This window comes from Alternaria ventricosa (assembly GCF_023758065.1).
Source record: "Alternaria ventricosa strain BMP 2768 chromosome Unknown scaffold_27, whole genome shotgun sequence".
NCBI lineage: Eukaryota > Fungi > Ascomycota > Dothideomycetes > Pleosporales > Pleosporaceae > Alternaria > Alternaria ventricosa.
In genome coordinates, this window is record NW_026055707.1 from 173,563 (window position 1) to 201,477 (window position 27,915).

At 54.1% G+C, this 27,915-nt stretch overlaps 8 protein-coding genes across 8 annotated transcripts; 3 read left to right on the top strand and 5 right to left on the bottom strand.

The window, feature by feature from the left end:
• Positions 1 to 66: 66 nt before the first annotated feature.
• Positions 67 to 1,741, top strand: J4E93_010179 (uncharacterized protein; the record flags this gene model as incomplete). The annotated part of the gene is made up of 6 exons (XM_049348064.1): positions 67 to 116; positions 169 to 305; positions 418 to 436; positions 488 to 1,068; positions 1,119 to 1,633; positions 1,685 to 1,741. The coding sequence occupies 6 exons, from the start codon at positions 67 to 69 to the stop codon at positions 1,739 to 1,741; spliced, it is 1,359 nt and encodes a 452-aa protein (XP_049194797.1).
• A 2,157-nt stretch (positions 1,742 to 3,898) lies between these two features.
• On the bottom strand, positions 3,899 to 5,493 carry J4E93_010180 (uncharacterized protein; the record flags this gene model as incomplete). The annotated part of the gene is made up of 2 exons (XM_049348065.1): positions 3,899 to 5,311; positions 5,368 to 5,493. The coding sequence occupies 2 exons, from the start codon at positions 5,491 to 5,493 to the stop codon at positions 3,899 to 3,901; spliced, it is 1,539 nt and encodes a 512-aa protein (XP_049194798.1).
• Positions 5,494 to 7,114: 1,621 nt separating this feature from the next.
• On the bottom strand, positions 7,115 to 7,920 carry J4E93_010181 (uncharacterized protein; the record flags this gene model as incomplete). The annotated part of the gene is made up of 2 exons (XM_049348066.1): positions 7,115 to 7,133; positions 7,187 to 7,920. 2 exons carry the CDS (start codon positions 7,918 to 7,920, stop codon positions 7,115 to 7,117), a joined length of 753 nt encoding a protein of 250 aa, XP_049194799.1.
• Positions 7,921 to 8,388: 468 nt separating this feature from the next.
• On the bottom strand, positions 8,389 to 10,207 carry ICL1 (isocitrate lyase 1; the record flags this gene model as incomplete). The annotated part of the gene is made up of 5 exons (XM_049348067.1): positions 8,389 to 8,746; positions 8,797 to 9,349; positions 9,406 to 9,748; positions 9,800 to 9,955; positions 10,004 to 10,207. 5 exons carry the CDS (start codon positions 10,205 to 10,207, stop codon positions 8,389 to 8,391), a joined length of 1,614 nt encoding a protein of 537 aa, XP_049194800.1.
• Positions 10,208 to 11,320: 1,113 nt separating this feature from the next.
• On the bottom strand, positions 11,321 to 12,603 carry J4E93_010183 (uncharacterized protein; the record flags this gene model as incomplete). The annotated part of the gene is made up of 3 exons (XM_049348068.1): positions 11,321 to 11,367; positions 11,490 to 12,022; positions 12,068 to 12,603. 3 exons carry the CDS (start codon positions 12,601 to 12,603, stop codon positions 11,321 to 11,323), a joined length of 1,116 nt encoding a protein of 371 aa, XP_049194801.1.
• Positions 12,604 to 18,321: 5,718 nt separating this feature from the next.
• Positions 18,322 to 19,392, top strand: J4E93_010184 (uncharacterized protein; the record flags this gene model as incomplete). The annotated part of the gene is made up of 1 exon (XM_049348069.1): positions 18,322 to 19,392. The coding sequence occupies one exon, from the start codon at positions 18,322 to 18,324 to the stop codon at positions 19,390 to 19,392; it is 1,071 nt and encodes a 356-aa protein (XP_049194802.1).
• A 613-nt stretch (positions 19,393 to 20,005) lies between these two features.
• On the top strand, positions 20,006 to 24,387 carry J4E93_010185 (uncharacterized protein; the record flags this gene model as incomplete). The annotated part of the gene is made up of 2 exons (XM_049348070.1): positions 20,006 to 22,910; positions 22,961 to 24,387. The coding sequence occupies 2 exons, from the start codon at positions 20,006 to 20,008 to the stop codon at positions 24,385 to 24,387; spliced, it is 4,332 nt and encodes a 1,443-aa protein (XP_049194803.1).
• A 1,734-nt stretch (positions 24,388 to 26,121) lies between these two features.
• On the bottom strand, positions 26,122 to 27,899 carry J4E93_010186 (uncharacterized protein; the record flags this gene model as incomplete). Its single annotated transcript, XM_049348071.1, has 6 exons — positions 26,122 to 26,514; positions 26,567 to 27,097; positions 27,145 to 27,402; positions 27,455 to 27,469; positions 27,521 to 27,627; positions 27,677 to 27,899. The coding sequence occupies 6 exons, from the start codon at positions 27,897 to 27,899 to the stop codon at positions 26,122 to 26,124; spliced, it is 1,527 nt and encodes a 508-aa protein (XP_049194804.1).
• Positions 27,900 to 27,915: the final 16 nt, after the last annotated feature.

Here is a 27,915-nt window from a genome sequence, read left to right on the forward strand (position 1 = left end):
CTCCTCTTGCTATACTGCCCGCCGCGAAGTTAGCACACGACCCCACCACCTCCACCAGCCGTCAACATGAGGAACATTGTGGTCCTGGGCGGCAGCTCCCACCCGCAGCTCACCGAGTAAGTCGACGCGCGGAGAAGCGGGCCATGGCTGTGACTAACTGGGCGATAGGACCATCTGCAACCACCTCGGCATACCCAAGGCCAAGGTGCTTCTCGACAAGTTCAAGGGTGGTGAGACGCGTGTCGAGATCGAGGAGAGTGTGCGAGGAAAGGATGTCTTCATCATCCAGTCTGGCGGCGGTAAAGGTACGAAGCCCTCGTGCAGGTCGCGCGCGCATTCCTAGCCGCAGTGGTACTGCAGCGCACTTGGGACGGAACACAACTGAAGAACCCCGCTAATGTCTCGTGTTGCGCGCAGTCAACGACCATCTGATGGAGTAGGCCCATCCTCATGGTGTAGTTGAGTGAAGTGCCTGACCGTCCTCCAGACTTCTCATTACCATCTCGGCCTGCCGCACCGCCTCGGCCAAGCGCATCACCGCCGTCCTTCCTCTATTCCCCTACTCGCGCCAGTCGGACATTCCCTACAACAAGACTGGCGCGCCCCTCTCCAAGGTGCCTGGCACGCGCTCGAGGACCGGCACGTACACGTTCGATTCGCGACCCCAGACGCCCTTCCCTGGGCAGGCGGAAAGCGCAGGTCTCACCAATGGCTCGGCCGCGCTGCACCACCAGCTCAGTAGAATGAAGCTCGACGAGCGCAACGGCGGCCGCACCGATCCTACGAGCCCGGTCAAGCAGAATGGCATCAAGCGCACCGAAACGCTCGACTCGAGCAGTTCCGGTAAATCCGACAAGGGCGCATACTTCAATGGTGACCATGGAGCCAACGGCACCAACGGCTCAGTTGCCCCAACACCTGGCATCACGCGCGCGCCTACAACTACGAAGCCTCCTGCTTTCGAGCCCCAGGTTGGATACCGCCAATGGGTTGCTCAGGCGGGTACCCTGATCGCGGACCTTCTGACTTGCGCCGGCGCCGACCACGTTATCACGATGGATCTCCACGGTATGTACCAAGTTGGAGGACCTGAGATGGCTGTGCTGACAATCTGCTAGACCCCCAATACCAGGGCTTCTTTGACATCCCCGTGGACAACCTGTACGGCCGCCATCTCCTCCGCAAATACATCCAGTTCAACATCCCGAACTACCAACAAGCCGTGGTAGTCTCTCCAGACGCTGGAGGTGCGAAGCGCGCGACCGCCATTGCCGACGCCCTCGGCATGCCCTTTGCCCTGATCCACAAGGAGCGCCGCCCCACACAGATCAACGACCGACAGAACGCGACCATGATGTTGGTGGGAGACGTCCGGGAGCGCACAACTATCCTGGTCGACGACTTGGCGGATACATCCAACACCATTACCCGCGCGGCAAAACTTCTGAAGAAGGAGGGCGCTACGCAAGTGATTGCGCTCATCACACACGGTATCCTGAGCGGAGATGCTATCGAGCGCATCAACGCCAGTGCACTGGACAAGGTCATTGTGACCAACACGGTGCCCCAGGAGGATCACAAGAGCCGATGCCCCAAGTTGGAGGTCCTCGAGGTCGGCAATGTGTTTGCTGAGGTATGTTGAAACTACTAACGAGACGTCGAGACTTACACTGACATCCTGCAGGCCATTCGACGCGTCCACCACGGCGAGAGCATCAGCGTGCTGTTCGACTACAGTTAGTACCTGTACTCATGTAGTATCCGTTTCTTGGGAGACCGTGCTATCTGTCCCGCTATGCTACGCTCGGATTCTGTTACGGAGTACACTTGCGAAAAGTAGAAAAAAACTGGGTCGATGGAGTTGCTGCTGGTTTGTCAAAGATCACACTCTCTGTTGATTGCGCTCATTGGGAATATGGACATGAGGGGTGTTGCTATCGTGCTTTTATGTTTATAGACTGCTGAGGAGCAGTATATCAAATACCTGTACCTGCATTATGAGCATACGTGCATGGACTGGCGTTGGGGAGGCTGTTCTTTATAAAACTCGAGTATTGATATGACTCTGTGTGTTTTATGGCCGGGTCCAAAATAGAATGTTGGGTGTCTTGTTCCATTTCACTTGTATGATGCTGCTGTGACTCTGTTTTGATCTATTCGTTCGTGTATGGTACATTGGGCTATAAAGCACTCTTTACTAACATACTCTTCTCGTTGTTGAGAGTAGTTCATCCCTCTGCTCATCACCTATCATCATGCTGAAGCATAGAAGCCGACTCTATCTATACCAAACGCCCCAAGCTGTAATGCAATCATGGTCCCCTAGACGAAACCTCCATACTTCCAGCCGATGCCATACCACGTAGTGAGCAAGCATTACCTTACAAATACAATACATCAATAACCCTCACTATCCACCTTATCCCATCCCCATCTTCTCCAACCCCCTCATCTAATACCCTCCTCCCACCTCCCCACCCCACTATCCTTCCTCCTCCCATTCCCCTCCCCTACCTCCTCACCCCCCGGCGTAAACAATTCCGCACTCAACACCAAAACAGCAGGCACAACCGCCAACGCATCGATCGTGCCGCTCCGCCCCCTTTTACTATGATGTCGCAAATTCATCATCGCGTTTACTTCCCGCGATTTCACGCAGTCTTTGCGGATGCGCGGCCAGTCTTCGCTGTTCCGGTCAATGGAGCGCGGTGATGTGGGTGAGGTGGGCGAGGTGGGTGAGGTTATAGATGTAGATGTAGATGCGGATGAGGAGCTACGGTGGCGGAAGGGAGATAGTGAGGATAGGGTCCGGGAGCGTCCGCGTTGTTTTTCGGGTGGTGAGGCGAGCGAGGGGTTGGTTGGTAGTGATGGGTGGGTTGGCGTGGATGGAGATGTGCTGTGTGGTGTTGTGATACGGGGGAGTGGGATGTTTATTTCTGTGTAGAGGGGGCCTTCGTAGTGGACTGCGAAGGGCTCTGATGTTGATATTGATGTGGCGATATCTGAGGTTGAGGGTATAGGCGCATCATGGTCGTGTTGTGGGGTTGTCGGGGCGGAATCTAGGGCTGGGAAGGGCTCGTAGCATGGGCTGTTGTGGTCCATGATTGTTACCACTTTTCGTGTTGATTTTCTGGTTTATTCAACAGAGTTCCTTTCAGATCTTAAGGTCGCGAGAGCTGGAAGGACGAAGGACCAGAGAATTTGCGGCGTGATGTGTGTATATGTCCTGGAGGCGCGGTGATCAAAAGCGTCGCGCGGTGGGCACAGCCTCGTTCAGGCAACCCTTTGTTTTGTCACGTCGTTGACGCCCGAAACACGCGCGGGACGGCGATTATCTCAGATGCTTCGAAAACTGTAAGTTTGCAAAGCAGTGAAAGCTCCTGCTAGTCCACTGATTGGTATCGTCGCGCTGGTAGATATGCAGGTATTTGGAAATCGTTGTTGACAGTCAAGGCCCAAGAATCAACAACCCACACGAACGCGCCCCAAACGCGATACATATACGTCTAAACCAAAAGTAGGCTCCCATTATCTGCACTTCAGCTGATCGCAATAAGCCTCATTTCCACACGCGTGCGGCTCAGCGGCGGTGTCGCGGTTAGGAGCTTTCGCGAGCCGCTTAGCCGATTGACATGGCTGTGGGGGCTGTGCAGGTTCGGCGGCTGACATGAGGATGAGGCTCAGCGCTACAGTAAGACGACACTACAAAGCTGACGTCTATGTTCCGTTTTTTTCTGACGAAATTTGATGTTACAGCCTGTCAGATACTGTGATTGCGTCAAAATGTGACCAGCTACACGTGTATCAAGACAAAGTGGATGTGTGATTGAAATGTATTATTCATGTTGTCGTTGACATTATCATCGTTGACTATATACAAAGCTGCGTCACCGCGAGCTTACAAAAGGCTCAAAGTGACCTTCGCGCCCTTGACACCCCTGTGAACGTGAGGCTCACGTACGCTCCTCTTCGCGGTGCCGTTGACGGGCACACGGGCTGGGAAGCCCTCCCACGAGGTGGCGTAGTTGGCAACTGCGGCAGCAATACCGCGGGAGTGTAGGAGCCAAGCTCCCTCGTTGAGGTTGGTGACATTGTCGGCAGCCTGGTGGTAGTTCTGATCGAGGATCTCTCCTGCAACACCACCCCAGATAGCCTGCTCCTCGACTGTCTTGACTTCATCAGCACCAGTGGTGGTACCACCTGCGGGGATGTTGGCGTCAAGGAAAGGACCGTAGTCGGAACGGCCGTTGAACTCGGTAGCGTTGCTGGAGATGTTGAGATCCTTGAAGTAACCCTCGAAGAAAGCCTCAATCTGGTCGCTTCCAGCGGGTCCGCTCAGACCGTATGCGCTGCCGTCACCGTCGTAGATCTGGTGGACGTAGTTGGGAGACGCAATCATGTCGAAGTTGAGGTATGCGCGGATGTCAAGAGCTGCCGCAGGAGACAGGCTCTCGACGAAGAAGGTGGAGCCGAGAAGACCGGACTCCTCTCCAGACCAGAAGCCGAAGCTGACAGCGTTCTTGACGTTGTACTTAGCAAGCGACTTGGCGACGTTCAGGATGGCAACAGTTCCAGAGCCATCGTCGTTGATTCCAGGACCAGCACCGACAGAGTCAGTGTGAGCACCGAGCCAAAGCTGGTTGTCCTTGTCACCACACTTGCTGGTAGCAAGAACGTTGTTGGTGGTGATGATCTGGACGTCGGTCAAAACGTCCAATTCGCCGGTGATAGTAGCACCGCCTGCGACCTTGGAAAGGATTGCCTGGCCTTCTGCCTGTGACAGAGTGACAGACGCAACGTAGTCACCCTCCGGGCGGGGAGGGGGGCCAAGAGTTGCGCTGATAGTGCCGGCAACGTTGTTGTAGATGATAGCACCTACGGCGCCAGCGCTTGCAGCAAGAGCAGACTTCAGTCCAAACTCACATTCACCGCGCGAGATGAGTGCGATGCTGCCGGATACTTCCGCGGGGAAGTCAGACGCCTCGCAACCAAGGTTGTTGACCGGAACGATGGGTGCGGTGACGAGCCCATCGGTAGAGGCTGAGTATTCAAGGATCGTGGAGTTGATCATACGTCCGTCGATGGTGAACTTGTTGAGCGTGCCGTTCAGCATGACGTAGTTGGAGAAGGGCTGGAGCGTAACATCGTAGTATGAAGTAGACTCGAGCTCTTTCTTCAGCCAGTTGACGGTGTCATTGTGAGCCTCTCCTCCCATGATCCTGTTACGGGCTGGGTAGCTGTAGGCAAAGTCCTCAAGCTGCTGAGCACCCCTCATCAACTTCTTGATGGTGATGTCCTTCTGGAGAGCCGCCTACAACGATCGTTAGCATAGTCGTAACGCGACTGTTGGGGGTTGAAGTTCCATACCTTCGTGACCAGAGGCTTCTTGGGGCATGGCTTGGCGTTGTGACCATCCTGACGCTGCCTGATTTCCGCCGTAGGGACGGCTGCAGCACCAACGGCGAGCGCAGCGAGACCGAGAGTAACCCTCATATTGACAAATCTGCTCTATCTCGAGTGTTTGAGATGGTAGAAGCAAGCTGCGGCGTGTCCTCTCTCTGGAGTGCGGAACGTGCCCTTTATAGATCTCTGTTGCAGCGATCGTCAGGTCGTGCATGCGTCGCCATGCACAGATTCCGTGGGCCTGTTTCCGTGAACCAATTCTGCGGTCATCGCGTGCGCTCGCAATCAACGCCCTGTCTGCCAAGCAGCTCAATATGAACAAGCTCCTATCATTCGCCCATGGCTTCTCCACTCTTCATGCTTGATCAAGCAGCTGGTAAAGACAAGCCGCGCCAATGCCTGCTTCATTCCGGTCGAGTCCTGGGCGGCGTCTGGGCACGCCTGATAGTGGCGCTCAATTGCGAGGTTTCCGCAGCGCAATTGGAGAGAGAACTCATGCGGGTGGATGCCGGCGGAGGCAAGATCACGCTCGCCAAGAAAGCCGGATGGATGCTCTTTAGGAAGGTGGCCATGTCCGGCTGCGCGACCCGCATGAGACCCGTTCTGTGGCCGTTTAGCATCCACGGTGTATCGCGGAACACTCAAAAGCCGTCGTGAGGTTTGTCATCGTCGCCTCTTCCTTCAGGAACCCCGCTTCGTGCGATCTGGGCAGGTCATTTCGGGTGTCGAAATTGACGGCCGATAGCACGGCATGCGGCGCCGAGGTCCCTGAAAACGGGGAGCTTGTGCCTGGCGCACGGAGCAGCCGATAGCTGGAGGGATAACGAGACCATCTCAGGGCTCTACAAGAGCAATCATCTCGGAATAAAAAGAAAACGGCAAAAGATCTGTCGCGACAATCGATGCATATGAAAGAGATGCAGGAGATGAAGAGGGAACCGATGGCATATATGTCTCAGAGCACCATGTTGTCCTCCTCTTGGCGACACCATGGCCTATTGGGCAGCTCCAGCCATATCATGGTTGGCTGGGAACCTCGACAAGCGTTTGATAGCAGCTCCCGGACCCAAAGACGACGATCCTCACCTCACTATACGAACAACTCTGGGCTCTTCTATTGATTGCTTGACATTGAAATTATGAGTACGCGTCCGCATTACACTTCATGTGTATCTTTGATATACATCAAGACAAACAGCGTCGGAACAAGACAAGTCTACTACAAACCTCGCAACAATCAGGGGACTGGACATAATCCAAGAGGAGAGATCTAAAAAGAACGCCGACACAGCAACGAAAAGCCTACTCTTTCCGCGCATAAAACGTCAAGTTCTTCCCCCAATCATCAATAAGGTCGCCAGCATTTTTGAACCTACCCTCGTCATCCGGCGACGGACAGTCATCTGCAAACTCCCGACCCAGCCACGTCGCATTCATACACTCCAGCATCCGTCCAACTCGCGGGGTCCAAGTATCGAGCGCCATGATCTTCCCCTCCTGATGCCACGGATGGCTCATTATCTCTGCGGTGATGATTGCCGCGGGACTTGTCGGAAAACACATGTCCGCAGCAACCTGGAAGACCGGTAGGAAGACGGGTTGGTAGAGGCTTAGTAAGAGCGTAGAGGGCGTGATAGAGAGGTATTGGTACGGCTCTGATACCACCGTGATGGGAGGGTTGCACTGAGAAAGCGTGACCATATCCTCACGTTTATAGGCTATGTCGCGAGCTACAATTGGGATTGGGGTTGGTGTGGAAGTCGTGGTGGAAGTGGCGGCGTACCGCTGCGATAGGTAGGTCGAGATGGCGCAGGCGAGGACGTGCTGTGTAGCTGAAGTATCTTCCTTTCTGCCTTCCTCCTCTGTTCCGTGCATGGCTCCGAGGGCTACGCACACAATGTTGTCGACTGGTACAGTGAGAGCGTCGAGCTGCTGTCGTACACTCGCCCAGAACCTGCTTTGAAGCAAAGATGTCTCGAGGACTTTCGGGATTCCTTTGTACTCCTCGGAAGAAGAGTAAGGTAGGCTCGCCTGCTCACCTGTATTCTGAAGGCTATCGGGCTTCAGCGCCCTGGTATCACTGAAATCGTACTTAGTACCCTGGTGGGGAGTCCTGATGTGATACGCTGGACGCATCGTGTCAGAAGCACAAATGAAGACCCCGCTGAAACTCAGGCTGACCGCGGGCGAGGCACACGGTGGGACACGCTTCTCCACTTCTCCATTGCCTAGTACACGTGGTAAAAGCATGAACGGCATGTTCGGATCGCCTTTACGAACTATCTCGACTTGCTCTGCTGCTTTTTCGAAGAACGCACGGGTGAAGATTCTTCCGTTATCCAGGGAGGCTTCGAAAGCCCGAGCATCTTCGAAGACTTGTGGACCGTATGATTCGCATTGCTTTTCTCTGTCGTCTTTGACACGTTGGGCCATGTCGCTGCGTTCTTTCCCAGACGATGAGGATGTGGGGTGTGTGGGAGCTTCTCTTGGTCCTGTAATTTCTTTCTGGGCTGACATGGTGTAGTAAACTCAAGTCGAGATTCTCAACTGCTGCTTGGTGAACACAGGTCTGGTACGGCGAAGAGAACCTGATAACGTGCCTGTTTTCGCACAACTCAGAACAGCGTTGTTGCAGGACTAAACTTTAATTAACTCAAAGGGTGATGGAACCTTCACAGTGTTCAATGTAGAATGAAACAGTGAGCTTGCGCGTTTGTTAAGCGAAAGGCTTTGATGTTGGAGCTATGGGGAGTGATTTTGGAGTAAACATACCTAGAAAACGTGCATTCACTGGCGCAGTGATAGCATTATCCTCCCGGCAAGTCTGTGGAATCGCCATGCTCCTTATTTACAAGTCCGGTGTGAATGTCAGAGGTTGTGAATCGCGATACCATGGGATAGAGGTGATAGAACCAGATCGAGATGTTGAGTAACCCAGAATTCTGAGATGTAAAAGCTTCATTATCACGAACCCCCACAAAACCTTCACTTAAACTGATCCTCCGTAACACCCTTCCCCATAGCCGCCGTAGAACTAACACCACCCGACACCATCTTCAACAAATTATCCACATAATTCGCGCCACTCCACTTCTGATGCGTAAGCACATCGACCTTGTTCTCCGCCTCCGGCTCCTGGATAATCTCGCCATAAGCGCGCATACCCTGCTTAGCATACGCCTTGGAGAACGTATCGGCCATAAGCGCACTCTGGTGCAGACCAGCGAGCGTGATGAACTGCCAGCAATAACCCAGCTTAGCCAGGCGCTGGATGTAGGTTTCTTGCTCGTCGCGGGGCATGGCGGCTTTCCAGTTGAAGGAGGGGGAGAGGTTGTATGCTAGTCTGTTGAGATTGTTAGTGTGTGTAAGAGAGGGGCGTGGAAGAAGACGTACTTCTGCTCGGGCCAAACGGCATGCACGCCATCAGCGAATTCTTTCGCTTGCGCGAAGTCGGGCAGCTTTGACTCCATCCAGATCATGTCGCAGTAGGGCGCGTATGCGATGGCGCGGCTGATAGCAGTTTGGCAACCGCCTTGGTATCTGTAGTAGCCCTCGCGCGTCCTTGCGGCGTCCCAGTTGAAGTACACATCGACGCCTGTCAGGCCTGCGGCGATGGCGCGTGCTTCTGAGTTGCTTTTGCCCTTGCTCTTCTCCATGAACTCGTTGATCATGCTTTGCTTGTCGACATGTACACCGGCGTTTATTGTGTCGATGACGGCCTCGTGGTATAGCTTGAGGTTGGCCTCCTTCGTCCATGCATCTTCGATTGCTTGGAGCTCCGCGCCTGTCTTGCCGGCTTGTTCCGCGGCGTACATGAGTTCACCTAGAGGCTGAAGGGCAGGGTTTGTGCAGCCTAGAATGTAGTGGTGGTCGCGTGGGTCGATGGTAGAAGTGATCAGGGTAGCGGCTTCTGAGTCGGTTCTGGCAACGGCAAGTAGGTCGGTTCCTGTCATTCGAATGTCAGCCTATGTCCAATCTGATGCTTGGGGTTCATCGTCTTACCCATGATATCCGCCTGCGCCCTGATAGCGACCAGACGGTTGATATGCTCGCTGATCGGAACCAACACCTTTCCAGCCATATGTCCGCACTTCTTTGTTCCTGGCGCTTGATCCTCGATATGTATACCCGCAGCACCCTTCTCAATGAACAGCTTCGTGAGCTTCATGATAGCTGTAAGACCTCCATGTCCAGTATCGGCATCTGCGATAATCGGTCGTAGGTAGTCTACGCTGGCGACTTTCGCACGGTCGGCTTTCGCGGTGGTCAAGCGTTCTTCGCGTTGCTTTCGGTCGTGGAAAAGCTGCGCCATGAATAGGTGGCCAACTTTGTTGGGGACGGTTGTCTTTGGTTTATTAGCTTCCGCTACCCATCACCGTTCACTTCTGTGACTTACGTAGGGATAGTCTGCTAGATCAGGACCTGGCTCGTCGGTCGATGAAGCTGTTGACGATGCCTGCCATCCAGAAACGTAAACAGTGTCTAGATACTTCGCCATCTGTGTGACCATGACAGGATCGAGACATCCGTATGTGTAGCTCACATCGTTGTTCTACATATTGTCAGCTCGCATACTTGGAGTCTAAGATTACTACCATACCTTGAAGCGTCCTTCCACAATCTCCCAAAGCTTCTTCGACTGGTGATTGCTTGGGTAGGTGATCTTAAGATTACCTCTCTTCGAAACGATATCCTCAGCAGTAAACGGCCTCCTAGTATACCTCCATCTTGAGTCCGTCCACCACTGCTTAACTTCCTGAACTTCCTTCTGGAACTGCGCGTCCTCGGCGTCAATGTTCGCCATGATGAGTGATGTCTAAGGTGTGTAACAACAACAAAGAAGCCAAGTTATTTCAACACGACTGGTGTGTGTATGAAGAAATGTGAACAAAAAACAAGAGGGAAAGCTCGTTCTTTGATAAAGATGACCAGCAATGACACCACACGCACTCTAGCCTCGGTCTACGCAGCCAGGAACCTTGGGGGGAAAGCCAAGCGTCTTATAACCATAGCCATCAGCATACTCACACCAGCACGGCTAGCACAGCACCCCAAGTGAGCTCGGGGACGACCGGCTGGACGCACCATTGGCCCGACAGCTGCATCCTCGGAAGCTGGCAGCAACGTCTAGCGCTGGCCATGCACTTGCCTCGAGCGTTGTTTTGCGTTGCCCTCGGCCCAAGGGGAATTGACGTTTTGGAAGGCTGACCAGTGTAGATCGGGGTGGGGATGGGGGACCAGCGGAACCGTGACGGGGATGACGTTTGCCAATGGTCTTGGGTCAACTCGTTACAGACAGAGCTGCATCCTTCGTTATCATCCTACTCCTATATCGCGGTCCCCATCTCGATGCACTGGAGATGATGTCCAGTATGACACGCGACAGTATGCTGCAGCTTCACATGTCGACGTTGCGTCCCTCTGCTTAGCTGGTTTTCTGGTGCATGTGAAGACGCACGCCAAAATCTGGGGTCGCGTGTTCGTTAGCGTCGCGCGGGTTTTACCTCGGTTGATCCTGTCCGGAAAAGGCCTGAACCGCTATTGATCTGCGACTTTCACGAGCAGGCATCTTCGCTGTTTAGGACGCTTTTGTCTCGGAAAACACGTGAGTGGTGTCATTGTTGCGTCTGGAATATCTCGGATAAGTCTCGCTCGGCAGCAGTGACGATCCCGGCAAATGCTCGTGGGTGGGCGTTATACCGCCATGTGCACCACCGTTATTCGAGAAGTACACGAATTGGATTGTGATTGAGAGGAGAGATCTACGTTTCATCTATAGCCCTTCAACGATTCGTACATATGACACGAGTACACCGCCAACATGCTCTTCCCCAACGACCACCAACCCCAGTAATCCATCGCAAGCGCATTGGAGCATGTCGACCAATCCCTTCTCATCACCGAACCTTCTAAACATTCAGCTGACAGCAATCCCGGTGTCGAGCCACCCCAACTCATCAGCTGCTGAGCAGCAACATAACACAGCAAGATCCTGATCACCAAATCCACCAGCCCAACTATCTCTGTAAACCCAAAACAAAAGCGCTGTGCCAAGAAAAGCTTGGTAACGGTCCTCCGGTACTCACAAGCGTACTGCTGCCCGAAGTAACCCCGGACGTATCTGTCCAGCTCAGAGAATGGCCTGGTGCGGATATCATCTACATTGACCGCGGGATTCTGCGGCGTGACTGAGTATGCAGGGTCGGCGGGTGGGCACCTCAACTTCTTGAGCAACCACCATCTGAGCTCGTCCAGGTAACTTCTTCGCACTGGTGGCGCGTCCTCATCTTTGAAACGTATCGATGAGCGTTCTGAGAGTAGCAGAGGTAAGAGCTGGGGACGGCACAACCATAATGTCCTGTTCCGTTCGTCGGTGAAGATGCATTCGCGGTCGATGGCCTCTGATATGTAGGTGTAGTGAATGAGTCGCGAGTAGAACGCCGGTGTGAGCACACGGATCTCAATGTTCTTGTATGGTCGGTTTCGACCAGGGACGTGTGTCGTAGCGATCTTGTCGGTGGGGATGTTGGGAACCGACGCCTTGAACGTGATGCAAAAGTCTACTTCGGTCTGGTTGACGAGTACGTGTAGGTAGTTTCTGAATATTTTGTAGAGTGTTCTGGGACTGTTAGTTGCATTCGGGTAGTGCTTCAACCGTACTTACATTTCAGCGGAAGTGGGAAGCCGACCAACGCTCGACGTTAGCACCTCCGGTCGGAACCACACATGCAACTTCCTCTTGAAGAAGATCTTGCCAGCTTCTCTGACAATGCGCGGGAACGTTACAAAGCCCACCCACCACCAGCTCAGGATGAACCGCAGAGTTCCGAGGAACCCCAATTGGTCCGGGTCAATAGCCTTTCCGGTAGAGAAGAGGCGAGCTACAAGCTTCCCATGGTCCTTGGAAGACTTGAGAGTAATCGTGTTGTCGATTAATGGGTTCTCGCAGTCCACAGACGGGAAAGGGTTCTGAGCTTTCAGCGCATACGAACCCTTTCGAGAGTTGAACGGCGAAACATGGAAGTCTTTCGTCCACACATCGGTGAACTTTGACTTCGACCCAACAGGTACCTGCGGTCCGTGTTCTTCGGATCCAGACGTTTGTTCGGAATCAGATGTGCGCGGCGGACTGGCAGGGCTCGATCCGTCAAGCAGATACATGCGTCTTTCTCCGAATGTGTTGTTGACTTCGAGTATCATCTTCACAAGCTGATGTTCGCGATCGTAGATGTACCAGAACGAAACCGGGTTGAATGCATAGCCAAGGAAGCGCGGTGCCGTCACCAGATAAGCGTACTCCCATTCCGCATCTTCAACATGCTGAGCCCGCAAGTACGACCTCAGCTTCCAGTAAAATCCATCTCTGCCGCCACCTCGTTCCAGATAATCCTCCGCTCTTATCCGCAACCACCATTTACCCAAAGTCTGATCCTCTCCGCTTGCGAACTCTATCCTCTGGTACTCAGCCCGGCTTGGGACGATGGGAAATCCGCACTGAAGATATGAGTATGTGAAAGCATGGCGCTTCGGAAAGATTCGCGCATGCGACGTTTGGCACGGGAAGATCTTCGGCTTTGGCGTTTCCACATCAGATCTCCATCGACTGATATCAGATGCGTTCGCAATTGAATCCTCGTTGCTGCGCAAACTGCGCCATAGGAAGATCGCGAGGATAGCTAGCGGTATCGCGATGCTGAAGATGGCATATGTACCAGGCGACCTTTCAGTCCAGCCCCTCCAATCATTCCAGCTCTTCAACACAGTCGCAACCAACTCCTCCCTCGCCAACCATGCATACAAAGCCCCAAGCACCGCGCAATCTGTGAGAACCCCGCGATCTCCACGCCGTCGTCTAAAAACACATCCTCCGATCCAAACCGCGAGCATCGGTACCTTTTGCCACCTATCCAAAGCAGCAAAAAGCAACGGCAACCCCACAGCCGCGCATTCGAAAAGGGAAACTCCCAGATCGCGACTGTTACTAGCAATCCGCATCAAAGAACCTTTGTGTTAGTATTACCGTGACATTGAGAAATGCTGTGTGGTGGAATGTTGTGGTGCGATAAATGTCAGATCGAAGCGTGGTTTGACGCTAGACCATTCTGATGAAATGTATATGCAGGGTCCCTGAGCAAAGCATAGCCGCCGCGAGAATTCCCCCATCGGGATTTAGTCAGAGCCAGAGACGCATTGTCGAGGACGGCGAGGAGCTTTGATGAGATGGCGATGTAGGGCTTTTGTTTAAACGCCGACTTGTAGAGCTGGTGGGAAGGTAGACAGGAGGCTGAACCGTTGAGGCAGGTGGGTCTAGAGCTATAGCTCGGCGATAGGTGCGTCATCGGGGTTAAGTCGGCATCATCATCAAAGCTATCACTATCATACCGTATGCTCAAGTACAATCTCAGTGATCAACCCGGACTGAGGCCAGGCATCAATCTAAGCTAAAGGCACACTCTATTCCTCAAGTCGGCACCGTCGACGTCTGAGACCTCCATCACCTCCCCTCCGCCTCCTCCACCCACCCAAAGTCGGTCAGATGGCGAACATCAACATGTATCGACAACCACATAGGAACCTGCATCAATTCTCTATTCTGTATCTCAGGCGGCTACGAGCGACAATTGTCATTTTATCTGATGTACTCATATACGCGTGTAATTTGGGCGGGAGGCATAGCTTATCCCGAGCGCGACGCGACGCGGCGCCGGTAAAAGTCTACGCCATGACCGGACTTCGAGCCGGCGCCACGATTTGGAATGATACCTCGCACACAAAAGCATCCAGCAGTGCCGACGCATGCATCTTCTTTCACCCAATACTAATTCAAGGCGCAAAAGCTGTTATTCCATCTGGACGGCTTCTCCCCTTCTCGTCCCCATACAGCGGATCAGAAATATCGATTCCCCCTCTGCCCAAGCTCATGCCCCAAGCCGCGGGGGAGTATAATCACAGTATCGACAAATGAACCTGTCTCGAATACTAATCGCGTAACCGATGGTTACACTGAACTCCACGTTCTGGGGCGGCTTACCTCAGCCAAGAACCAGGTTCGCCCACAGAGGAGGCGCCATCGACGTCTGAGACCTCCACCACCTCCCCTCCACCTCCCCCACCCACCCAGGCTTATCTCAGCCGAGAACCAGGTTGGCCCACGAGCGAGCGGTGTTGGTCGCTGACAGGTAAGCGATTGCCCAGGCAACCTTGGAATGAACAGTGATGTCCGGTCTTGGTGTTATTACGCCCTGCCCAGACATACGATGCGACCCATGGTTGCGCGCCTGCTTTGGGATCTGGCCCTGAAGCTTTCTGCGCGTAGCAGCTAATCTTACACGCCCACGCCAACCTAAGAAAAAACTAAACACCCTGGAGCCTATGTTGACGTTAGGGCACCCACTTTAGAGGTCTTTGTCTTGATGTAGTCTGTAGGCCTGTTCAGTTTTTTTTTCTTATATGAGATGCGCCCGTAAAATTGAGAGGTCTCAAATGCTGCCTCAGATCAGCGCAGAGAGCCTTGCGGATGTTCTAGTGGTATTACCGGCACACTGGAACCAGGAACCGTCGGTCCAGAAGCCATCGACACAGGCCGAACAAACCCAGGCGTCGGACTTGTAAGCGCACGAATACGCGCTCTGAGTTCTTCCTCTTCCGCAGCATGACCAATAGCAATCCGGTCCCGAACTCCGTCATCTGCATCTTCCTTGGCTGGACAACAAGCCCGCGTCGGCATCTCCAGGGTACTAATGCTGTCTCTGCGGAATCGCAAGTCTCTGTCGATCTCCACGGCAGGTAGTCCGGGAAGCGAGCTGCGCGCCCCGTAGTAATAGTAAGGGCTGCGAGATTGGCGGAAGCCGAGTATACGGTTCAAGATCCGTTTGAAGATAGGTTGGATGGATGGTGCTGATGCGCAGATGATGGCTGTGTTGATCTCGACTTGGGACCTAGAGTGCGATTAGTAGCTGTCTCAGATCTACGTCCTGTATGAGTTTTACTTACCAGAAGATGATGTATCCACCGTAGTACCGAGCATGCAATCCGCTGTTTGCCCAAAGATTCAGCCCGCAAAGCCGTACTGCAGATGCAATTGGGATGAGCAGACTCACAGCAAACACGGCTATGACGGATAGGCGTTTGGCTGTTCGCATACGCAGTGAAAATAGAAGGGGCATAGGAAGAAGTAGAATGACGACGTCGGATCCGATACTCCAGCCTGCTTGCCAGTACAAAATGATTCTCAGGTCGAAACAGTGGATGGAGCCCCTGTCTCGCAATATAGCAGCGCCGAAAGCGACGGAGGGCTTTTTGGGACATTGAAAGGCGATAATAAAGATCAAGGCGATCGTAACAGCGGTGACGATGACGATCGATATGTGGACTAGTCTTCGAAAGGTATGTTGGGTTGCAAAGCCGAGGTAGACTGGAGGTGTAGGGATTAGATTGGGGTGCATTCGAGCGACGTAGTCAAGGAATATACTCACAGACGAGTATTGAGAGCTTGATGAGACCCATTATGAACTGATAACCGATATGGTATGCGTACCCTTCGAATAGTCAGAATGACCTTGCGTTTGCTGGCACAGCTACTTACATGTTGCTACAGCACCTAAGGCGTAGCGGTCTAATTTTGACTGCTCTGCTTTGGACTTGTGATTTGCTTAGCATACTGCTGTAGCACGTCCGATACTTTAAAACACTTATCCTTACCTTTGATCTGACCCTTGGGTTATAATCAACCCCGGAACCAAATAGCAGCTGATAATGGTTGCAGGCGCAAAGCCCCCAAGTGAAGACCCACAGTCGATCAGTATATGACAGTTCACAACTTGGTTTTAACTTACTAATGCCGTTGCCATTAAGTAGTCACTTAGATTAACCTTCCTGATGATCCATCTTCGCACGTAGAACCTAATGTTGATGAGCACAATGGGACAAAGGTAAAACAATGAGTATAGAGGACGAACCGGACAGCAAGCACTACTGTCGAAAGGGTCACCAGGACAAAAGCTGTGATCTCGATAGTGGGCCGTAGATCGTTTGGGCTGAACATCTTGACTGATCCCATTCTTGCCCGGCATCGGAACAGTGACGTTGTAGCGGTAGTGGTAGTGTAGGGTGGACGTTTGTAAACTGAGGTATGGGCGACCTGCCTTAGGTGTATGATACGAAGCACCTAAACTCGTACCAGGCACAGCGCGGGCTAATCATGAATCGAAAGACCAGGAATACCCGTACATTTAGCGAGCCACGAGGTAAACCACGGGCTGGGGACTTGCGCTTTGGTAGCGCCACGATCATCTTGAATACCCAGTGAGCAGGGCATTCCTCGGCATCCGCAAAACCGTATACCCCACGACCGGCAACCACCATGGGCGTCAGTCTGTAGCCATGTCATATCGGTATCTGTCAGATGGTACAGTCACTGTGATTAGTATCCTGTACCCCAGCTAAGATGCTGTATATCGGAGAAGTGAAATGATGGAGAGCGATGATGGCCAATCGATCTAGTTACTTCGTACGTTCACCCTTCTGCTGAACTTGATGGCTATTTCCGGGAGTTGTACCACTTCATTACGGAGTTCGATTGTGCTGCTGAGCTGACACCGGCATTCATTGACTCCTGCGTGTCAGGTCATGCAGGCGCAGGCGATAAACTTTGCGCAAGTGGTAGGCCAACCAGGATGGCGAAAGCCGATGCGGCGCAGTTGATGACGGCTCTCATCTCGACAAGGTTCTGGAATGAGGTGCGGTTGAACAGTGTTCACGTGCTTTGTGCAGGTTTGTATTGGGGCGCCCGTTCTCAACGTGATGGATGATGCCTGCAACTCGGGGGGGTATGATGAGGAATTGACCATGCACTTGACATATACGTGAGGCGAAGACGGATTGTGATGCTATGCCACCAAGGGATGATACCGTGCCTGGCCTCCCATAACTGTAATTACCCGCGGCTAGTCCGAGGTTGGTGTTTGGCGGGTGCAGCCACTACGAAGCGAGCAGCCCCACGGCGCGCCTTGGAGCTGACTGGACGAGTTTGCCTCGCGAGTGCGTCAGAACCAAGCATGAACCGTGAGAAATTCTGCGTCCACGAGACTCGCCCGATTGTTGGGGCTTTGCCATAAACTGTCGACGCAAGGTCGAACTCTCGATCGGGAGCAGGGATGTTAGACATGGTAATCGAGGCCTGGTGAGCGATCACAAGAACTTGGTTCGACCACATGGAGGGGACCGCGGAGAAGAAAAGCGTGGAAGCATGATGGAAGCGCAGAGGTCATTCAACGTGAATGTCCTGCATGCATGCGCATGGAGGGATCCGGAGAGCGACCAGGTTGTGCCAATGAACTGTGCCGTCACCAAGCATAGAAGAGTGGCATTTCGATCAGCGAGCGGAAATGATGGTGAACGTTTGATGTGAAACGTGAGCGAGACTCGTCGCACGTTGAAAGGCGTTGTTGTTGGCGGGCATTGGCAAGGCATTGGACAGCGGGCGGGCGAGATGAGCTAGGGGAAGCGTTCTAGTCTCCCAGGCACATTCAGGGTCTTGGGCATACGTCAGCACGCCGTGATGATCAACAACCCAAAGTACGAGGGAGAGGAGATTGTCAACACAGACCTGCGCAGTGCTATACTACGTGCAAACCTCACTCATACAGTCTGCTAAAAGTCGTTATCATTCATCAACATTAAATCTATCGATATCATTCACTGTAGCGCAGGACACCCAAGGCCTGTTGATTAAAGGTCAAGGGTGTATCCCACTCGGCAACTTCCCTGAACTTGGAAAGCGACGATAGCCACCGCGTGACGACACAGGGACAGGTTTATTGCTTGCCATAGGCCCGACTCGCAGCTTCTTGTATAGGGCGCCCATCTCGCCTCTTGCGCTGTTTTCCACCTCGCGACACGAACAGAGCAGATATCACCATGAGCGCAACCAACACGGCAGCCGCAGCCCCTCAGCAGCCCAACCCGCCCGCATCCGTCACACCCGCATCGAGCGCGACCAAGTCGACCGACGATGGCAGCATCCTGAGCAAGGGAAAGAAGCTCCTGGGCCTAGGAAAGAAGAAGGATTCAGAGGCCGGTAAACAGCCAACAGAGAGCGCATCAACTACCACGACACCGACACTGCTCCCCTCGCCCCCAATGTCACCGCCCGAGCAACGAGCATCGCCGCGAGGAAGCCCGCGCATGCTGCCCATTGGCGCATCTCCTGGACGGCGCATCCGCTCTACGTCGCCCGGTCTTCACAGTCCCGCCTCGTCGCTCATCTTCGAGCGCAATGTACAGGAGCCCGAGCCCTCAGCCGACGTGCCTGCCCACATCAAGACGGAAGACCACATACCCCCTGCACTGGATGCGACGTCACTGGCAATCACCGACAACCACCTCAACCCCGACGAGGTGGAAATTATAACACACACGGCGCATCAGCCAGCCGCCGTCGCAGTTGCGGGCAGCATAACCGACTCCCTGCACTCGCCGCCTCTCCCTCACACCGAATCTGTGGCGTCCAGCCACGCTGACGTGCCGGACTCAGCACCTGGATATGGCTCACTGGACACGGCGGATCCCCGGCGCTTGAGCTTCATCTCATTCGCAGACGTGGTGCAGGCAGAGCATGTTGAGCACGACAGACAGGAAGTGTTGGGCGCCACGTCGACAGAGGCTCTGCAGTTTATGAGCCTCTCGTCGACAGCGAACCGATCGCCCTCGCCAGTGCGGTCTGCGGCGTCTTCGCCCCCAACCACAAGCGGAGCGGCTTCGCCCAAGCACGCGGATCTGTCGCGCACGCGGTCACCGGCGAGTCCTACGTCACCTGTCGTGCTCGGCAGCCCACACCCAGCGTCGGGCGAAGAGCTGCCAGTGCAAATTGAAACGATGCGACAGGCGCTGCGCAAGACGCACTCGGGCGACCTCAGCGGTGCGCGCTCGCAGCCATTGAGCGCGGCGAGTGTGGAGGAGAGTGCGGCTGACAAGCCCCCGTTCAAGTGAGGATGTAGCATGGAGATTGACATGGACATGGACTAATTTGGATTTGCGCAATGTTGGGAGGTTATAGGCAGGCAGTGGGGTTATTGGGAGGTTCAGATATCCACGGCGCCGTAGTTGTTCGATACCAATGCTGAGAATGCTGAGAGAATCTATGTTATATGTTGCGTGTTATATTATGCTATGATCTGCAGTCGTGTCTCTGTATACATGTCGACTCTAGAATCGGTGAAGCAGATAGATGAGACGTCGGGCACAGGGACGTTGGGCACCCAAGCGCAGCTGGGTAGAGTCGTCAGCTGGCGTCGCGGTGCTTGGGCCGGGGCGCGGTGATTTAGCGATGCATCTCAGCTTTGCCAAGGCTGGGTGCTAGTCGTGGCCATGTTGGCTCGCTAGGGCTGGCGGTGGGCCTCTGACTACCTAACGACAGACCATTTTGCCCGCGCAACGAGGCCTGCGATGCGCCTCACGACACCAGACGCCAGTCCTGCCGCGCCCCCGCCGCCCTCGTCCGCCGTCACCGTCATCCCGCCAGCGCAACGGCTACCAGCTGCCAGAGCCGGGCCGCCTGTCGTGTGTCAATGAGCAGCAGACGACACCGCAGCGGTCCGCATCCATGGACCAGCAGACGCAGCAGCGACGCAGCCGGAGGGAGGTGAGCGCCTCCGAGGCCGCCCAGGGCGTCTACTCCCTCCACGACCGCGACGACGTCCGCCATGCCCACACCATCCGCACCGTCACCCCCGACGACCCGCCGCCCTCGCAGACCACCGGCACTACCACCTCGACCGCCACGGCCACGATCCCCGAGGACGGCCTGCCCGTGCAGACGTTCCAGTCCCCGCCCAACAGCCCCCGCTCCCACAACAGCCAGCTCTCCAACTCGCAGCGCACCGCCAACCCGCGCCAGTACGTCGCCCGCGCCTCGAGCGACTCCGAGTACCGCAATGCGCGCGAGCAGACACGGCCCCGGACCCGCACCCTCGAGGAGCGCAGCACCCGCGAGCGCTCGCCCTCGTCCGTCTTTGGCTCCGGCCGCCACCGCATCGGCTCCGTCGCCAGCAACCAGAGCAACTACCAGAGCCTCGAGGAGTCGGTCGTCACCTCCATCGGCCACATCTCCACCATCTCCCCGCCCCAGCAGCCGCCCCGGACCTCGAGCACCAACAGCCGCAGCCGCCTCACCAAGCAGCAGCAGCAACAGCAGGCGGCCGCCCACCGCTCCACCTCGCCCGTCCTCTCGCCCTCCAATGTCCCGCCCGACTCGTGGGTCTCGCCCGTCCCGGCATCTGACGCTAAGAAGCTCAAGGCCCTCATGCGCTCCACGTGCGGCAAGATGCAGGGTCTGCTGGCCTTCCGCCGCGGCGAGCCAAACCCCTGGGGCCTGTCGTACTGCTACATCAACGACGAGGCCGGCAGCCTGGTCTACGAGCCCAAGAACGACACGTCCTACACCCGCACCCTCATACCCGATCTCCGCGGCTGCCATGTCAAGAGCGCATACGACGGCGAAGCCTACACGGCCTACATCCACGTCGTCGTCCACAACTCGAAGCTCGAAGTCCACCTGCGCCCGCCGACCCAGGAAGAGTTCGACTCGTGGTTCGCCGCGCTCTTGTGCTGGTCGCCCATGCGTCCCAAGGGCATCCAGAACAGGATGGCCAAGCCCCAGGCGCCCGTCATGATCGAGCGCCGCCTGCCAGACAGCCGACGGCATTCCGAGGTGTCGCTCCTCAAAGACTCGCCCAAGAAGGAAGCGCCCATCATCAAAGTCGGCAAGATGATCTACTGGGACACTAGTGTGACATACAGCAGCAATACAGGCACCGCCAAGAACAATGGGCCCGGGGGACGCCCCCAGGCGTACAGAGTCCAGAGCCACGGATCCCGCCGCTGGAGAAGAGTGTCGTGCACGCTCCGTGAGAACGGAGAGCTCAAGCTCTACTCCGACACCGATGTCACCCTTGTTTCCACCGTTCAGCTTTCCCAGCTTTCCCGATGCGCCGTTCAGCGATTGGATCCCTCCGTTTTGGATAACGAATTTTGCATTGCCATATATCCCCAGTATACCGCTGCTTCTTCTCCTGCATTAACAATCCTGCGTCCCATATTCCTATCGCTAGAGTCACGAGTTCTGTACGAAGTCTGGATAGTCCTCCTACGCGCCTTCACCGTTCCGCAACTATATGGTCCAAAGTCGCCGGACGCCATGACCGACGAGGGCACTTTGTCGCCGTCTTTCGGCACCCAAGACATGTTCCGCATGGAGAAATCATTGTTCGTAAGGGTCATTGAAGCGAAACTGATTCCGCCTGTAAGCCCCAAGGTCTCGGATAGCAACGGAACAACCCCAATACGACCGTCTTCGTCTGCCACAACCAACCCGGGTGGCTATCTTGTTGAAGTGCTGCTAGATGGAGAGACACGTTCACGAACCACGGTCAAGAGCGAGGGCAACAATCCCTTCTGGAGAGAGGAGTTTGAATTTCTGGATCTACCCGCCCTGCACACCGCTTCATTACTCCTGAAAAAGCGACCGCCGAGCTACAACCGCACCGAAAAGAGCGGTTTTGAGGCCACCAACTCCGACCCATACGTCTCCGAGGGTGGTTACGCGGGCATCTCTTTCGATCAGACAGTAGGAAAAACTGACATTTATCTGGACGACCTCGGCCCGAATCAAGAGATGGAGAAGTGGTGGCCGCTTATCAACATGTATGGAAACAGTGTCGGTGAGGTACTCGTCAAAGTCAGCAGCGAGGAATGCGCGATTCTCATGGCTCGTGACTACTATCCACTTTCGGAACTTCTTCACAGGTTTTCCAACGGAATCACACTTCAGATCGCCCAGATGATCCCGAACGAGCTCAGGAGATTATCAGAATATCTGTTGAATATCTTCCAGGTGTCCGGGGCAGCTGGCGAGTGGATATGCGCGCTAGTCGAAGAAGAGATTGATGGCACATTGAAGGAGTCACCTGCTAGTCGGTTACGGTTCAGTAAAAGACTGGGATCAAGTGAATCGAATGAATCTTCGCTGGCCACCTTTGGTTCTGCGAGCGACCGCGAGCTCTTCGTTCGCGACATGGGCAACAATGCCAAACTGGAGGCCAATTTGCTCTTCCGCGGTAACACCTTGCTCACGAAGTCACTGGATCTGCACATGAAGCGACTTGGGAAAGAGTACTTGGAGGAGACCCTGAGCGAGAAGTTGAGAGAGATCAACACCAAGGACCCTGATTGTGAGGTTGATCCAAACAAGGTCACTTCACAACATGAACTGGACCGGAACTGGAGAAGGCTGATCAACTGTACTGAAGAAGTTTGGCGAGCCATCTACAACTCCGTGGCGAGGTGTCCACAGGAGCTGAGATTGATCTTCAGGCATATCCGGGCCTGTGCTGACGACCGCTATGGAGACTACCTCCGGACGGTGCAGTACAGCAGTGTCTCTGGCTTCTTGTTCTTGCGCTTCTTCGTTCCAGCGGTGCTGAACCCGAAACTCTTTGGCTTACTGAAAGGTGCGAAGTTCTCCACTTCTGCTTTGACCATCTCGCTAACAGTCATCTAGATCACCCCAAGGTCAAAGCCCGAAGAACGTTCACGCTCATTGCAAAGTCACTGCAAGGCCTGGCGAACATGTCTTCATTTGGCACCAAAGAAGCATGGATGGAGCCCATGAACCAATTCCTTACCACGCATCGGCAAGAGTTTAAGAAGTATCTCGATGACATATGCTCAATATCAACCACGTCGCAACCCGCACCGCCGATACCGCCATCGTACAGCACTCCGATTGCCATTCTCCACCGTCTGCCTCCGACGTTCAAAGAAGGGTTCCCATCATTACCATACCTCATTGATCATTCACGCAACTTTGCAATGCTAGTCAACCTCTGGTTAGACAACACACAGAAGAGTGCGCCTGACATACAAGCCACGGACGGTGATCTCCTCCGTTTCCACAACATCTGTCTGTCTCTAAGCGAGCGCACCAAGGATTGCCTGAACCGCGCTGAACCTGCCGAACGTCCATCATCGTCACTGAGTGTCAAGTGGGAAGAGTTGGTCGAGCAGCTACAAGGGGCGCAAATCGACACGTCACGAGGTGCAGCAACGAGGAATCGTGGGCCAATACTGGAAGAAGAGATAGAGGAAACCCCGCTATCTCCTGGCGGCGATGACTATTCGTCTTCGTCTACGAGCACACCTATCACAATGCAGCCACCGCCACGGGCTCGGCATCAGCAGAATTCGAGCATCTCAGCATCTCAGAGCTCTTTGAAGAGCAACAGCTCGGCCACCATATCTTACACCAATCCCTTTGCGAAGAAGCAATGGTCTGGTCAATACACGCCGTCAGGAAACGACTCGGTAAATGCCTCTCAGTCTGCGTCTGCTTCGGCCAGTGCATCAGCATCCGCAACCGAGGACACACCACCGGGGTCCAGCGATGGTCTTCACATGGCCCCTGCGCCTTCATACCCGCAAGCCTTGACTACGACAACCACGACCACGATATCTACATCTACCTCTACACAGTCCTTCAACTACAGCAATCCAAACTCTCACATCAATCAACAAAGACCTGCCGCTGTGTCCACAAACTCCCTTGTCGGAAGACCACCTCGTTCAGCAGGCGGTCAGAGTATGGAAAACAGCGACAGCGGCAGTATCGCAGAAGAGGAGTACACAACCGCCCTCCCCGCCTTCTCCGAGAAAGCCACGAAGGAGAAAAAGGAACGCGGCTTCCGAGGCGTCCTCCCCTTCCAACGCAAAGGCAAGCGCAAGGACAAAGACAAAGAGAAAGAGGACAAGAAAGACAAGGAACGAGACAAGGAAAACCGCAAGGACAAAGGCAAAGACAAGGATCGCGACCGAGACCGCAGCGCCGAACGCGGTACCAGCGCCCTCGGTGGCCACCAGAGCTACAACGACATGGGCAGCATGCGCGGCAAACACACCACCCGCGGCGAAGACCGCGACGAAGAATTCTGACTCCATGGATGGTTTACCGAGAGTCCTCGCGCGATCGCTAGACGCGAAATCAAGAGAAGGAAGAGTGCGGGTGAACTTTTGGATAAAGCGAGTCCATCGTAGTGACCTTGCTTTCGGACTTCCTTTCCGTTGCCTGTTTCTTTGGACCGGCTGCGAAGTCGATTGGAAATCATCAAAAAGCCAAAAGCTTGTACTACATTATACATATACATGTTTGCGCTGCGTTGCGTTGCGTTGTCTTTTAGGTGGCTAGACATCGTTGGAACAAAAACGCTTGCATGAGCATGGGCATAACATAACAACAAACCGGGAGGCTGGTTTTGGGACGACTTCACCTGAACCATCTTTATTGCTCGCGACGAAAGTTTTGACGTTTTTACAATGGCGCGTTAGAGCGATGACTTATTTGTTTTCGTCTTTGGGTTTTCAATTCGTTTAGATTCTCGTTCTAGGGGGGTGACATGAAAAGGAAGCCGGGCGGTAAGGCATCCTTGGTTTGGATAGATCGATGGATGGTTGACGAGGTAAACTTTTTGTTAGGGTGTATATAGCATTTGCGGGTTTGGGTTATGCATAGATATCAACGTGGTTGTTTGTCATGAACTTCTGTTCCACAATTGTGACTGTTGTGTTGGTGGTGACTACCTGTATAAAATGCTGTTGATTACACAGGAGAGTAAGAATTTATATAGACTGCGTGCATCTACCGTCTTTCTCCCTCCCCTTCTTCTTTCCTACTTCCTATTACCCTCCCTATAACTCTCCCCAAACACATCGCCTTCATCGTCAGACTCGCCCATCTCCTCATCGCTATCTTCGTCACCACCGTCACCCCCAGAGTTTGAGTCCTCGCTCCGTCCCACCGTGTGGCTAGATGTCTCACTCTCGTCGTCCTCATCCCTGTCGCTCCCAGCATCCGCCATGCTCTCATCTGAATCTCCTTCATCCTCACTAATCTCCTTCCCGTCATCTTCATCCGCTGCAAGCGTAGACTCCGACGACTCCGACCGACCTAAGGTGTGACTAGACACATCACTTCCTTCACTATCGCCAGTATCTCCACTATCTCCACTATCTCCAGTATCCTCGACATCCTCGACATCCTCACTCGCTGGACATTCCGCCAAGCTATCCCAGCTCCGACTACGCCCAGAGGCCGATGCGACGCCTTCTTCTGTTGTGCCGTGGCGCTCCTCCACTATTCCTTCGCTTGGACCGTTTCGGCGTTGAGTAGCATGCGTTGCGCCAAGGCGAAATGGGTCGTCTCGGGTTGATGTATCTGCGGCAGGGTTGTAGTCGTGGTACTGGCGTAAAGTACCGTTGGAGCGGAAGCTGGTGGCGATGAGAGGACCGAAGGGGCTGGCGGGGGTGGTGTGGGTTGGTTTCTGTGGTGGGGTGGTGGGCATGACGGGTGCTTTTGCGGTGATGGTGGTGTTGATATGTGTAGGGCAGACGGTTACTTGTTGGCCAGATCAGAAAAACTAGAGAGACTTATGTATGCCAGGAGAACCTCAATGAGAGACATAGTCTTGCAGTTGGTTTTCGAAGGTAGGACAGGAGCGTTCGAGGGTCTCATATCGATGTTTCGGTTGATGCAGACTTGAATAGAAGAAGAGACAGGTTTCAGTTCTGAGTATCAGACATCTGGGATAGAGATACTAGATGTTGCATCTCACTTGATGACAGCAGAAATCCCCAAAGTTCAAGCGCCGTCAGAAGAGTGGCGACAGAAATCTAGATCGTGTACAGATACCTTGGGTTATCCTCGCCCATCTCAGCAATCTCCTCTTCAGTCTTACCCTCGATCCTCCAGTCCTCCTTACCAGAAAGCTTCCTGTTGTTCTTCATACGGAAGTAGAAGTGCAGCGCAATGTAAATCGCAATACCGAGCGCCAGCAGCCCGATAGTAGCGCCGTAGCCCGGAATGTATGTTGGCGCGGTGTCGGCGGCGTACAAGAAAGGTGCCGCAACACCTGAGCAGTTACCGATGGTGATCTGCATACCGCTCGCGAAGGCTCGCTTTCCGTATCGGGGATTGTTAACAGCGATCCAGGAGAAGGCGATGCCGGTGGCGACCCAAAGGCCAAGTGCGACGATGAAGCAGCCAGCGAAGCTAAGGCCGAGTCCCTATACGCATGTCAGTACAGTCGTTGGCATTGTGGAATGTTGAGGGGCCTACCTTGTTTGCGATGAGGAAGATGTACCCGATCATACTAACAGCAAGCCCACCTATACAGTAAAGACCTCTGTTTTGCGACTTATCGCTGAAGTATGCGCAGATGACGTAGGTAAGGAAGCCGCAGACGTAGACGGGGATCGTCAACGCCTGAACCACTTGACGGCTCCATCCACCTCCGAGACCGTTGATGATGGTAGGTAGGAAGACGGAGAAACTGTAGAGCATGCCCAGTCCAACGAATTGCGCAATGGCGTAGGCGTAGACTTTCCAGTCTTTCACACCCTTCATGACATCCTCGCGCGCGAGTTCTTGCCCAGATGTTGTTTGGCCGACTTCCTTCATTCGGAGCAGAACAAGGTTCCGGCGGTCTTCCTCGGTCAGAAAGCTGGCCGTCTCGGGGCTGTTGGGTAGGACGAATGGTACAGCGATGGCGGTGATCACAGTCGGGATGCCGTTGATCAAAATGATCCATCGCCATCCGTTCCAGCCGGCTACACCGTCGAGCTCACCGATTGCGTACGCGACAACACCCTGGGCTTGTTAGAGCCTTTCCCTTGTCTTGTGGAAGCGATACTTACACCCAGTCCACCTGCTAGTGCAGATGTGCCATAGAAGCACGCCTGTCTCAAGCTAACGTTGCGCCGGTTGTAGAACATGCTCAGGTAAAGAATCACGCCCGGGAACAAGCCGGCTTCGAACGTGCCCAGCAGAAGGCGGCAGACGATGAGCCCGGCGAAGTTGTTGACAAAGCAGGAAAACGTGGCCACCATGCCCCACATGAACATGAGACCTCCGAGATATCGAGCGGGCTTCATTCGCTTCAAGATCAGGTTGGACTTGGAGTTGAATTAGCATGTAAGGCTAGTCTCTGGTGGACGCCAAGCTTACTGGAGTTTCGAATATCTAGTACACGGTTAGTGGGGGCCAGTGACATCGGGTGAGAGTAATACTTACGACGTAAGTGACGAACAAGATAGATACCGCAATCTGGAACTGATTGCTATCGGGGTCCATCCCAAGATCCTCCTCCATTTTGTAGAGACGAGCATTGCCAATGTTAACTACGCGAATTTGTCAGCCTAGATCTCAAGATGAGCATATCGTACGCACCTCGATCCATAAAGTTCATCAAGTAGATCCAGCATATCATGGGTACGATCCGGATGTCCAGCTTCCTTAGCAGTTTTGCTTCAGTGACAGGATCAATGTCAATCATCGAGGCGGATTGTTCGACATCTTCGAGTTTGAGAGGCGGGTTTGGTGATGTGTCCGAACCTTTCTCGTCCCTGTACTCCGGTTCCGTGAGCACCGGCCCATCTTTGTTTGCGTTCATGCTGTCAACGAACGAA